The sequence below is a fragment of the Crocodylus siamensis genome, chromosome 1, assembly GCF_052110815.1.
Source record: "Crocodylus siamensis isolate JL-2025a chromosome 1, ASM5211081v1, whole genome shotgun sequence".
Lineage (NCBI taxonomy): Eukaryota > Metazoa > Chordata > Crocodylia > Crocodylidae > Crocodylus > Crocodylus siamensis.
In genome coordinates this window covers 182,031,932-182,045,575 of record NC_143395.1, presented here as the reverse complement: position 1 = coordinate 182,045,575, position 13,644 = coordinate 182,031,932, and the positions used below count along the sequence as shown (strand labels likewise).

Genomic DNA, 13,644 nt, shown 5'->3' with positions numbered 1-13,644 from the left:
GATGGGCAGAAACCGTGATACCACAGCTATGTCGCTGTAGCAATACGCTCCCTTGGTACAGTGCGTGGCTACACCGATGTAGCAGCTAAAAATAACCATGTGCCACTGGCACCGTGCAGTACAGGCTGTTACTGTGCCATCATTTAGTACTTCCAAAAGGAAGTACTAAATGACAGCACAGTAACATTGTCACTGTAGGGACACGTGTAGATGTGCCCACTATTACACAAGTTAAAGAGCATATGAATGACAACAGGGATGTGCATTAAACATAACAGTTTTTTTCTACATGTAACTACTGTGAAATGAAAGCACTAGTGTAACTTTTATGAGGAAAGTTATAAATAATAATAATTATAAAATGTATAATTATAAATTTACAATTATAAAATAGTATATATTTTAAAAACCCAGTTTTTGCCAGCACTCAAAAACCCAGTTTTTGCCAGATAAAATACAAGTACAGAAGAAGATGGTGAACTTAAGTACTGTGCAAGCTTCTTTCTGAAAATCAGGTCTCTCTGAAGTGTCTCAGATCAGTCACCCCAAAACTGTGGCATTTAAATCATTAGCCATTTTTCCTTAAATATTGGGCTAAATTCTGAAGGTGTCTATGTCCACAAAAATCTCTTTGCAGCATAGTAGGTTTAGCCTACTTTATTTAGAAAAATTAAAAATAGCAGGGGAAAATGCAATATAATCTGCCTTTAATACCTGAAACTAAGTTGATTCAGTTGTCCTTTTACCCTCACAGTGCTTTCAGTCTCAACATCCAGTATGTGAATTCATTATGTTCCATGTAAAATATGGGGAATATTGGCCCAGTCTTGAAGTGTTCATTATTTGACATATATATGTAATTTACAGTCACAATACATTTTCCTTTAATTGATAATGCTTTCGGAGTATGTGTGTAACATATTTTGTCATTAGGAGAGATCTTTTTTCTTTCAGATGAAATTACTACATGACAAAGAAATGTTAATGTGTACTTTGGAACATTCTGGTTTCTTGGTTATTAATTCCTGATGTCTTGTTTTCTGGCTACTTGGATTTAGCTCGTCTTTCATTCAGGTGTACTGGTGTCCCTTAGCATTTCTGGGCCTCAGCTGGAGAAAGTGGTGATTGACAGGACCCTGGTGGGGAAGCTCATCTCCGACACCATCAGTGATGGTAATTACACCTATGTGCAAATCAATTGCCTATATTAACAACAGAGCTGGAGAAATAGTATGTCAACAGGTAGACTAATTATTGCTACTGGGGACTTGCAAACACAACAAGTAATTGCATGTAATGCCGTAGTTACAAGCCTCAGGACCAAGAGCAGTTTCAAAATAATATCAAACATCAAACTTTTCAGTCTTGTCAAATATTGAATGTATTTTCTATTCCAGATAGTCAAAGAAAGCTTAAGTCCACTTTTTGTCCTTAAATATGAGTGAGTGCACAAGAGCTCCTTTTGATGTTTAGGAATCTGTTATGTTCCATACCCCATACACTTCCCAAGCATGGGGCCTTGCTAGACTTTCTCTTCCTGATTTGTTCTCTTCTGTGTATTGGAGTTTAAAATGATATAGCAGTACCTTCTTTTCTTGCAAATTTGTGAGGATAAAACTGTATTAACATTCTCTTTTATGTTAAAAATTCCCACCTCATCTCAGATTTTTTGACAACTTGGAAATATGATGGGTGTGGAGCACACTGTTTTGATTCTTTCTTCCTCTAGTCTTTCATCCTCAGCGCAAAGTCTGTTATTTCATCTCAGCTAGACTGTTAACTTGACTCTGTATTTTCCCCTATTACATCCAGAATGGTTGACTTCAGTGCTTGGGAAAGCATGGTGTAGCAAAACTAAAGATAGTCATGAAACTTTAATTTAGAATCCTGTGGCTTTTACATTTTTTTGTAAATACATTTACTTCTTTTTTTTTTTTTTGAATAACTACTACAATCCAATAAAGTATTCTTAAAGTCATAAATCTTAACAAACTTAACAGTTTCAAAAGTGTAGTGTTCAAACTCTGGTTCTGTATTTAAGGATACAGCATAGTGCTTTATTCTTGCTTGCTCGGAACATTCAGAAGTTTCCAGGCTTTAATTTAAAAATGTCTGGGTCTGCAGGTCAAATATTTGCTAAAGTTTATACTAAAAAATGGCTGAACCATTCTTGTACAATAAGAAAAAAGGACAAAAAAACCCCTCTGTTTACCCATTATTTGAAAAAAAAACATTTCAGATGTCTTTTTTGGACATCGCTATTGCCCAGGAAACGGGAAGTTGAAAATTAAAATTTTGGCATGAAAATAGCATCCTGAAGAACCAGGATACAGTCCTGGCTAAAGAAAATTGTTTTAATTTGATGTAGTTTTGAGCCTTTAAATTTTGTTTTTGAAATGATAAAGTATGATCCATAAAGAATCCATGGTGCTTCAAATGTAATACATTATTTGGGCACAATGTGTGCAGTAATACATACTTCAGAGGGTTAATAAGGATGAGTTTCATTGCAAAAGTTTCTTGCCAATTTGGAATCCAATTAATGTCAGATTAAAAATGGGGGCAGGACAGTCCTAAAATGGGAACATCAAGTTCCAGTCCTGAGCTGCATGACTCCAGGACAGCATTTGTCCCAGATTCCCAGTATCATGCAGGGATCTGAGTTTTCTGTTCACAATGGAAAAAAAACAGGAAATGGCAGGCTGAAGAGTTCCAGCCTGCCAGGGGCTACAGGGAACAGGACGCAGGGGGTGCCACATGTATGTCTGCGTGTGCCCATGCATGTGGCCAGGAATACAGCCCCAGGCAGTGGTGGAGAGAAGCTCCCCTGCCTCTCTACAGGTAAATCTATGGGGGGTGGGGGGTAGTGGAGGGCAGACGGAGGCCCCCACGGTAAGGGAGGGTGTGGGCCAGGGGCTGGGCCTGGGTTAGTGCATGAGGCCCAGGGCAGGGCAGGGAGTGGGACAGAGACATGGGAAGCTTCTCCAGGGAGTGGGGGATGGGGAGCAGCTCCCTGCCACTGCATGCACTCTCAGGGAGCAGGGCATGGAGGGGCATGTGCCCCCCAAATTTGTACATGGGTTGGGAGGTGGATACAGGCTGCTTGCTGCAGCCTCAGGGTTCTCTGCCCTGCTTGCCTCCTGCCAGGAGCTGTGTGCTGGCTGTGCCACCATGGTGAGGTGTCCCCTGCCTGCCCAGCAGCAGAGTTATGTTCCCTGCTGCTGCTGCTGCTGGGCAGGCAGGGGATTCTTTGCCATGGTGGTGTAGCCGACACAGGGCTCCTGGCAGGAGAGCAGCAGGAGGGCTGTGTTAAGTCCGTGCCCCAGGAGGTATGTATCATCTTAGGCCTCTCCCCCCCACACCTGTGGTGGGTGCTAACAAAATTAATATATTCTTAGTGCTTGGTGGTTTTTAATATGAGAAGTCTAAATCTAAAAAGGATATAATAGTCCATTTTAACTATTACATCATATATCTAGAATAAAGCTGCTTCAGATGCATAGAATTTTTATGATAGTTTTATTGTATGATTTTAAGTAGTGTGCCAATTTAAAATTATAGATTTTAGCATAATGTATGCAAACGGGGTAGAATTAAGTTTTCCCATGTGGTATTTTAGTGTTTCCTGACTAGTGAATGCTTAGCCACCAATGTTAATATTTTTACTAAACTAAGGTTTTTTTTATATGCAGTAGTTACAAGATTGTGGCTTCCCTAGTAAAGTAGAGAGAGATACTTAATCATTGTTGATGTTTTAGTTTAATATATATTGTGATATAGGTAAGGATTGGCTTAATTAAGAATAGATTATTATGGAAAAGTGCATCTTCATAAATCAAAGCTACATGCAGGATTTTTATAATTAGCAACAATGCCTCTTGAAGTTTAAAATTCTTAACTTGAAACTTTGAGGTCTTATGGCAGGTTTGAAATGCCTGTCTAATATTTGAAAACTTGTTAGGGGGCTGTGACAACACAGGTGCATAGCATTTCTCTTCAAAGGGCCTCTGTGGAAAATGCTATGACCATGCCTGACCAATGTTGTTAGGTCCAGTCTTGTGCAGGAAATGGGCCTTTTCCTAGATTTTCTCTACCCCTACCCTAACCCCTACCCTAAGCGTATTCCTGAGTATTGCATGTTATGAATGACTCCAAAATATATGCCTAATTCAGAAAATGAAAATTGTGCTCGTCTTCAGTTTTTTTAATATTCGCTCATGCCTCTCCTGACCTTCCCACCTATTTGAAATCTGTTCCTATAGCCAATTCTGTAATTTTTCATTGCTGCTACAGTAATACCAGATGGCTCTGATTAGATAGGCCTACCTTGTAGCCAAAACCTTTCCTGTTTGCCCTTTCTTTCAGCCCAGTACAGCTTTTTTGAGACAAGAACTTTCTCCACTCTGTGTTCCCATCTTCTCTTGGAGTAACATCTCTTTCCCCCCAGAGTTCATAGGTTTTGAGATTTGGTGTGCCTCTTTCTCTATGGAAAAATATAACTATAGTAATACAAAATATTGGGACTCTAACAAAATATACGCTGAGATATCATGCCCCATAACTCCACATGGGTGCTTAAATCCAAATTTTGTTACAAAACCTAGTATTAACAGGATTGTTTTCATGTCAACTGTTTGGATTTAAACATTCCCTGTCAGTATTATGCACCAAATATTGCAGAACTGTGTTAATACATGACAATCTGAAACTGGCTTTACAATAGAATAAGCAAAAGCAAAACTGGTATTTCAATTTTTCTGCTCAAGCTGAATATAATGCAGGAGTAAACTAGCAACGTAAATTATTAAACAAATTAAAAAATCCTTAGGGCTGTATGATGGTATTAGTCACAAAAGCAAGCAATTTTAAGGGATATTTTTTAACTGGGTAAGATTTTATCTAGCAGTGTCCTTGTAGTATGGATCTCTGCATTTACTACTTCACAACAGACTCGCCATTTTTTATTTCAGATTTGGCTCTCAAGAATAATTTTTAGTCATCTGTTACTATCTCACTAATTCACTAAATACTCAGTAGTCTTTTTAGATGTGTTTTGGTTCAGAGAGCTGTTTTAGGAAAACCTTAGATTACTGGCAGTGTTAAATCACTCATTTTCTCAGTTAACCAATATTTTCCCTTTCCACTGTGCTACTTAGTCTATTTTACATTTGAATATTTCCATATAACTTTTGCAACACTCATGTTATACGTTGTGGTTCCATGGCAATTTTCCAGACTGTAAGAGAGCGCATCTACTGTTGGATATCCATGTGATTATAGATCAAGGGTACAGAGGAAAAATATCACATATAAAGCTTTCAACAGGTTCATATCACCCTAAAGCACAAGTGCTGTAAGGAATAACATTCTTGACTATTGCAGTTCCATCTGGAATGTTACTGCCGCTACATCCTTTTATGTCTATGCTTGACTGGCAATGTCAAATTACCAAATGCAGCTCAAATAATGATTTGCATTTGGCCAGCCCAGACACTAACAATGCTTATATAAAGTCGCATTCCCAAAATATCAGTGGCATTACAGTTACTATGAGCAAAGAACTGAGGAAGGAAGACATGTGAGAATGGAGGATGAGGCATAAAATATATGTCAGATTATTATGATAACTTGGTATAAAATAATTTATTCAGATTACCCCCTAAGCTTTATTTCTCGTTTCTAAAAAGGTCCTGGCAAGATGACACATTGATGTCTTTTAGGAGATTACAAAGGCTTCAATGTAATATTTAAGACATGGTCTTGAAAAAATGCATTTTGCAATGTCTCACTGGAGGGTTCAGTAATTTGTTTTGTCACTGGTGGCAGGTATTACGGGGTGACAATTTTTATTTGTTTTTCAGCTGTTCTTACTGACAGTTTCATCATCTTGTCATTTTGGGAGCAAAACAAACTCTGCTTTATTCAGTTTACAAAGAAGACAGGTTCTCCTGATGTAAACAAAAGACTTGAAAAACTCTCATCCTTGGATTTTAAGGTACAGATGTCAATGATGTCTTTAAACACCGTAGTAACTTAATATTATGGATTACTGATTTTTGAAATCAGACTATTCTGCTAAGCTCGTCAAAATATTTTAAATTCTAAAAATGACATTTTATTACGAAGTCAGAAAACATGGAATTGATATATTTAGAAAATGTTTAAAAATGTTGCTGGGGGTTAATTTTAATATATATGGTATAGAGTAATTTACAATTACCCGTCCAAACCTTAACTCTCTTTCTAGTTACAATATACCTATTTTAGGTATATTCCAGTTCTAGGAAAAATGGCAGAAAGGATGGCTTTGTGATTATAGCTTTGGACAAGGGCTCAGTGTTCAAATCCTTGCACTGCATTAGTCTGTATGCATTACCTTGGATATGTGGCTTAATCTTGCTCAGTTCCCTATCAGATTATCACACTGTGGGCACATCTACATGTGCATTAATGCTTCTTTTCTAATATGCATTAAATTTCATACCTCTGGGCACTTTTACATGTGCTCCAGGGGTGGAGGGCAGGCAGCGCTTTAATTAGAGCAGCTATGAGAGCTACTTCAATTAAAGCACTGCTGCCTCTCATGTATCAGAGTCCCCATGCTTAAAAATAGTGGTGGGTGTGCTTGAACTAAAGCTCATTCGACACTGATACTTGAGACGCAGGACGTTGCTGGAGTACGGCAATTGCCATGGTCCAAAAGACTCAATCAAGTCTGCTCTGTTGCACTGGAATTCCAGCATGTCGGAGCAGCCTCCGCACATATGTATAGGCACCCTCCAATGTGAGGTACTAAATTAAACTGCATTAGGCTTTGCTAACGCACAGTAGCACATTTGCTCAGCTTTTAAGTGACACTTAATGTGCAGTAGACTATTTTAATGTGCATTAGCATAATGTCATGGATTTTATATGATGCTTTAATACACACTAAAATAGTGTGCATTAAAGTGCATGTGTAGATGCGCCCTGTGGTACTGCCTTGTTCCTGCTTGGGATAGGTCTCTGCCACAGTCACATCTGTGACTGCAGAGTGGTATACATATCTGTGCTAGGTTTAAATAAGCCAACTCAAGTAGTAATAGTGATCTAGCTGCAGCAACATAGATCTTAGTACAGGCTAATTTACCCTGCTTCTCAGGCAGGTTTCAGTACAAGACACTGAACTGGTAAGCTTTCTGGTTGTGGTGAAATGGGACTTCAGCTTCAGAGTGGGGACCTAGGTGCTACTGCAATGTAAAGAATATTAATGCTCTAGTTTCTGCAGGGCATCAGCTTCAGACAGGAAAATTAGGTAAGGAAGGGGTTGTTTTCCAATTCACTGCAAGGATAAAGAAGAAGCTGTTCTTCCAAAAGCTACAAAGATGTAGTAAGCAAGAGGAAGGGTGTTGTGCTTATTACAACCAGGATAAATGTTAAGAAAAACCACCTTGTGTTAGCTAGTACTTTTCCCCATCACAACCCTCAAGTAATTTCCTTTCTCTTGTTAAGGGAGTTTCCATCTGTAAGGCAGGCTTTTTAAAGACGTGTTTAATTTAAGTTTTGCCATATTACATTTTAACTTGGTAGAAATGCTTTCTGCTAGGATGAGTATCTAATACATTTTCCAGGCTGTTTCAGTTCAAGGCCTCTTTTCAGCAGTGACTTGTGTTTGCGAGATTGATCCAACCTCTGTAACGTGGATTTGAGACAGTTCACTGTTCACCAGGAACTGAGCTGATACGTAGTTTACTTTAAAATGATGCGCACTTGTGCCTTGCCTATAGTATTTGTTAAGGTTACGCTTTAAAAGCCAGGTTGGCAATTTTTTTTCATACTCCTAAACTTTAACGAAAAAAACTAGTGAGCTAATGCTTGCCTTGAGCGTTCTCTTTTACTGGCCATGTTTCATGTGCTTGCTTTATACTCTTGTAACTCAGTTTTATTCTGGGTACTGCTAAGCACATTTCTGGGCCTAACTGTGCTGGCATTTTTCTTGGGAAAGAAGGAAAAGCTAATCCATAGAAACATCTCACTGTGCTAGGAAACCATAAATAGCTCCTAGATTCTTTAATAAGGTTGTTATGTTTCGTCGTTTGCTGACAAAGCTGAGCTTCTAGAAGACTTCCACATATGATATTAACATTGCTTTCTCTAGAAATCAGTAGGAATCACTATGGATTATATTTTTGCCAGCCAAAAAAAAGGCATTAGCATTTTTTAATTGAAAGTTCTTTTGTGTCAGGCTTGCTTATTTGGCAGCTAAATATAATTTTTATTATCTTCAAAATTGCACCAGTGTGTGGCAACAGAAAATATTATTCACTATTATACTATTTTGTCAACTCTTTGCAGTGAAATACATTGAATCCTGTTTCTCCCTGATCAAACTAACATTGCATTTTTAGATCACCAGCAGTCAGCAGTAGAGTTCCAATCAACAATAAGGGATCAGAGATAGTCCTCAATGGGAAGCCTGGAGAGCTGTAACAAGGTTGTCTTGTTTTCTAAACCACTTCCTAAATATTAACTTTATTAATAGGGGTAGAATATTTCTTTCAAAGTTAAGCATAGCATACAGAGCAGAGGACAGAAACAGAACAGGGACTGGCTTGGTATTAATGCAAGACTTGGGACCCAGATCTCAGTTCAGTCTGTCTCTGCCACAGACTTTCTTTGTAACCTTGAGCAGATCACTTAATATTTCTGTCTCTCAATTCCCTATTTGTTAAATGAGGATAATATCTTCTGTCTTTCTGATGTACTTAAGTTGTAAGCTCTTCAGTACAGGAATTGTCTTTGACTATGCATGTTCAGGAAATGGCAAAATTGTAACCTATATTGGTCAGGGCCTGTAAGAAAAACTGAAATACAAATAATGAGAACAAGTCAGATTTGGGGTTTTTTCAACTTTGTGGATAAATTTTATTTTTTGTTTTCATGTTTGAAGGCAGAGAGTAACTTGTGTTTGCTTCAGTGTATTCCTGGCTATAGGGATATACACTAGCTTTGGGATTTAGAATATACTCTAATTTTTGATGACATATTAAAATACAGATGATTGGAATTATCTAGTAGTTCCATCTGCATAACAGATATACCCAAGTAAATCAATCAGGATGGGCATCTTTTACCTTTTTAAGAGAGATACTACTTTGAATTTTATAGCAAGATAGAGACACTGCATAAAAACTGAGCTGTTATGTGAATTAGCAGAGCTGTATAGTCTTGGAGTGCAACAAAGTATAACAGCAACTCAAGCCACTCTCCTTTTCTCAGTGGGATTAGTTAGTGTCTAAGGTGCTTTCTTAAGTGTAATTGATCAGAAATAATAAGTTTCTTTTTAAATGTTCATAAATAATATTACATAGTAAATTAGTACATGATTGCAGTATAATGCTAATTAATGTGTTTTGTATGGTACTCATTAAGCAATTGTAAATATGCTGCATACATTTTAAATTTATAAAAAAATAAGTGATCATGTCAGAGTTTCTTTTTTAAACTGCATATATACCACATTTTTATATTTTAAATTGACAGAATTTTAACAAATGAAACTGCAGGATAAATATACTGATAATACTGACCTTTTACAAGTTTTCCTGTCTTTGGCTTTTTAATCCATTTCAATTTACTGAACAGTGAAGAGACAGTACAAAGAGTTAAATGTTTACCATGAGAGAACAACATTGGTAATTACTTTGATTTCAGTTCCTTTTGATGTGTATTCAGGGGATGAAGAGGTCAATAATATTATGACCATGCAAATAGAAAAGGGTTCTTTTTGACCATATAAAAAAACAGCAAAGGATTATTAAAGCATTAACCTTGATTTTAATGGCCTTGGTTGAGTGGTGAGATCACAATTTGGATGAGCCTGATTATTTACTAAATACAATACATAAATGCAACGGGTTCTTAACACCCATTGCACTCTGGCATTATCGCATTACTGCCATCCTTTGTTGCCTTGCAGACAGGAATATGAAAGCAATCTGTCATGTAGTGAGACTGGCTCCAGAAGCATTTCTCTGATAAGAAGACCCCCTGCCCTTTGCTAGTGTCTGGTCCAGTAGGCTTAGCCATGCGCTTAATCCCCAGAAAGTGGTTCGATTATTGCTGACCAGCAATGGCAAGATAGTTTTTTTTTTTCCCCTAGCTATCAACCTTCCATTAATTCCTTAAGCAGAAATGCGGTGCAATCTATATTTCCTTGGCATGTGTCACCCAGATGGTGCACTGCTCATGTTTTCAAATAACCATGCTCCAAAATAACATAGTTTGAATAATAAATTCCACAAATCCTTTCTGAGAAATAGAGGCACAATTCTCAAGAGCTGCATAAACTTTACGCATGATGCTGTAGCTCATCCACATTATGCAGAAAAGTATATATTCTGTTACAAAACGGATATTTTTGGCTGCATTCATTGATTGGGGGTTGAAATTCATTCTTTCTTAAATATTGTGAACTATCTTTAATATTTGATGATGTATCTTAAACAGTAGGCTTAACTCCTTGGTCAGAATCACAGAACTTGTCATTTTATATGGCTGGGCTTAAATCCTTATGTGTAGGTCGATGCTGTCAAGCAACCATGACTGTACATTTTGGTATTGATTGGAGTCATTGCTGTAAATTCCTTTTAAACTCACATTCCTTTCCTTTCCAATCCCCTCCCCATAAATAAAACTGAATGTGAATATGTCTGTTTCTATAAAGAGAGATATTTCTTATATTTAGATATATATTTAAATGCAGCCTATATATAGCTATATGAACATAGAGGAACACAGTCATCTGTGAATATATAAATCTCAGCAGACATGTATAGTAATTACACCTAAATCCTTCAAATGTATTGTTTTATAACTTTTAAGTATTTTCTGAATTCTTTTTTCTGCTAGATTTCTTATGTTGACATACCTGGACCAGAAAATAGGAGGATGAAACGTCACCTGGCAATAAATTGTATGCAAGATATGATCATTTCCTGGTGGTCGGCTACTAATGATGGAGCATGGCCTTGGTCTCCTATGTCCAGTGAAAGGAACAGAGCCAACTTATTGCTTTTAAGCTGTGCACGTGGCAGAATGGAGGTAGAGTTCTGAATGGTATCTGCTCATCTCTTGCTTGATTTTCAGATTTGCTAATAAACAAAAATATTCAATTCAAATTCACACTTGGGGCTAAAAATAATGGCTAATTTTAAGATAACAGACAAGCATATAAGTCACTGAAAAAGCAGTTCCTATCCACATCTACATTCCACTCTTGTGCATATAAACACTGAAGCACTTTTGTTCAGAGACATATTTTTTGCCCTGGGAGGTACCTGTACACCATGCATACATCCTAACTTTCCTTCCACTCTGTGTCACTGGTATAAAGGATATTGTATGCACTTTTCACTATTCAGTTCTTATCAACCATCTTGGCTCAAAATTGAGCTTCTGCATTTTGTTCCAGACTGGCTGTAGGCCAAGTACACATTCCACCAATTTACCTATTCTACTCTTTTTCTTCTTCTGTATCTCTGAACCATTTTAGTTTATTTTTATTATTTTTCTCCATTTTGGTCCAGGCTCTGTCTATTGGAATAGGACTGAGGGCTCTCCTGGCATGTGCAATATATCTTCTCTAGCTAAATGAGACTCCTTTTTCTCCTTGCTTTGACCATGCCTTGCTATCATCTGTTAGCGTAGCTTCCCCTGGTCACTTGATTTCAATAAAGTCTTTCTGGTACCAGGGTTATGCTTGACACGCAAGATCCTTTCTCTCATCTCATTTATGAGAGTCTCAGATCCGTAGGAAACATGCTAGGTGCAAATCATTCCATTTCTGGGCTCAGAAGGACTGTGCTTGGAAGCAAACCAAGCATCACACCCCATTCTGGAAAATCCATCCTGTTGATGTCTAAAAAGCAAACGAACAAATTCCAAGACACTCTTTGGCTTTCTGACTCTAGTGGCTAGCTATCAGAGAATTGATGATCTGGCATAAAGGATTTTAGCACTAGTGTCAGAAGGTCTATCAAAGCATGTGCCTCAGCAGCTTCCTGATCATCCCATTTCATCCACCATTCCAGCAGCTCTACAATGCCACCTCATTTCATTGCACCAAGTAACCTACTCTCTAGCTTGAGCCAGAGTCCACTGGCTCACGCCATGGGTCAACGTGCCAGCTGGGTGAACATGCCAGTTTTTCTTGGCCCTCTTGTACTTGGTGCCATGAAATATTTCTCTGCACAAGACTTCCATTCTAGTCATCAGAGCAACTCTGTTCTAGAACTAGACTTCCATTCTAGTCACCAGAACCAGTAGTTGAAGTTTCCTTTTCTGACTTTTTTTTTTTTTTTTTTTTTTTACTTAAAGGATGATTGCAGCCCCAGGTCAACCTACCCTTGTGCTCCCCATGACCATGGAATCCTTTCTGGAGTAGACATTGGATCTCTGGACCTGCCCTTCATGTTTCTTAGTTTCTGGTCCAATGTCAACAAGACACTGTGTGGTTCTTCTGGCCATTGGCCCTAGATTCAAGAGACAATTCCAGACACAGATCCTGCCACCTGGGAATCATACATCTCAACATTGCAAGCTTTCCTTATCCAGACCCCAGGGCTTGTTTCCAGAATGGAGGGACTCTCCAGATCCAGCTTCCAGTGGGGATTCTCCTTATTACTTTAAGAGCTGTTCTAGAACCAAGGGAAATTATCTAGATCCACTTACCTAGCATCTCAGCCTGGATGTTGGATGGCGGTCAGTGATAGCATAAGCCTGCGCATCTCCTGTTAGAGGTATTCTCATCCATAGCAGGAAGACTCTACTGAATTATGTTACCTGACTTAAACCAGGTTTTGACTGGTGTCACATGATATTGTTGTCTCTTCTCTGCCCAAGACCTCCATTCTAGCCATTTTAAAATACCTTCTAGAGCTGAGTTGTCATGACCTCACCTCTGTCACAGGGTACCTGCCAGCTTTCACAGCTCACCACCCTCCTGTGGAGGATCTTTCTGTCTTTTCCTAAATACCTGCATTTAAGTTCCTAAAGGCTTAACTGAGCTACTCCTAGTAGATTGTATATCTGGCCCTTGCTGCCCTGATGAGTCCACTATTTGAAAAAAGGCCACCTGGTCACTGCAGCATCCTTCTTGGTGGCTTTTGTTGGCATAGAGCATGAGGAGTAGCAGTATGGGTAATGCTAGAGTCTCTACGCTCCAGTGCTTGAGGTGCATTTACATTTAAAATGGAATATGGATTTGGACAGTGGTTCTTGCAGCACTTGTTACTGGTCAGTAATTCACTTCTCTTTGCACTTTATGTAAAAAGAGCCATATGATTGGTCAGAGCTCCAGTATGAAACTGAAGAAAGTCTCTGGGTTAGGGTCAGAGGAGAGAGCAACAAGGGTGATGTCATGGAGGATGAAGTGAATAAAGCTTTCCTCAAACAGGTAGCGGAAGTTTCCCAATCACAAGCCCTGTTCTCATGGGGGATATTAGTCACCCTGACATCTGCTAGGAGAGCAATACAGCAGTGTGCAGGCAATCCAGGAAGGTTTTGGAGAGTGTTGAGAACAACTTCCTGGTGCAAATGTTGGAGCAGTCAACTAGGGACCATGCTCGTCTTGACCTGATGCTCACAAACAGCATACTCCTGCCA

At 38.5% G+C, this 13,644-nt stretch overlaps 1 protein-coding gene across 5 annotated transcripts in view; it reads left to right on the top strand.

Moving 5' to 3' along the window:
• The window catches only part of WDPCP (WD repeat containing planar cell polarity effector), a 307,079-nt gene that overhangs the window by 132,079 nt on the left and 161,356 nt on the right, over positions 1-13,644 (top strand). For all 5 annotated transcript variants that reach the window (XR_016442845.1, XM_090050455.1, XM_090050454.1 and 2 more), the window contains exons 8-10: positions 1,059-1,173; positions 5,862-5,995; positions 10,891-11,082. Coding sequence is in view for 4 of the 5 variants with exons in the window: in XM_090050455.1 (XP_089906581.1) it covers positions 1,059-1,173; positions 5,862-5,995; positions 10,891-11,082 (441 nt within the window). In the remaining variant the exon portion in view is untranslated. The remainder of the gene's footprint in view (positions 1-1,058; positions 1,174-5,861; positions 5,996-10,890; positions 11,083-13,644) is intronic.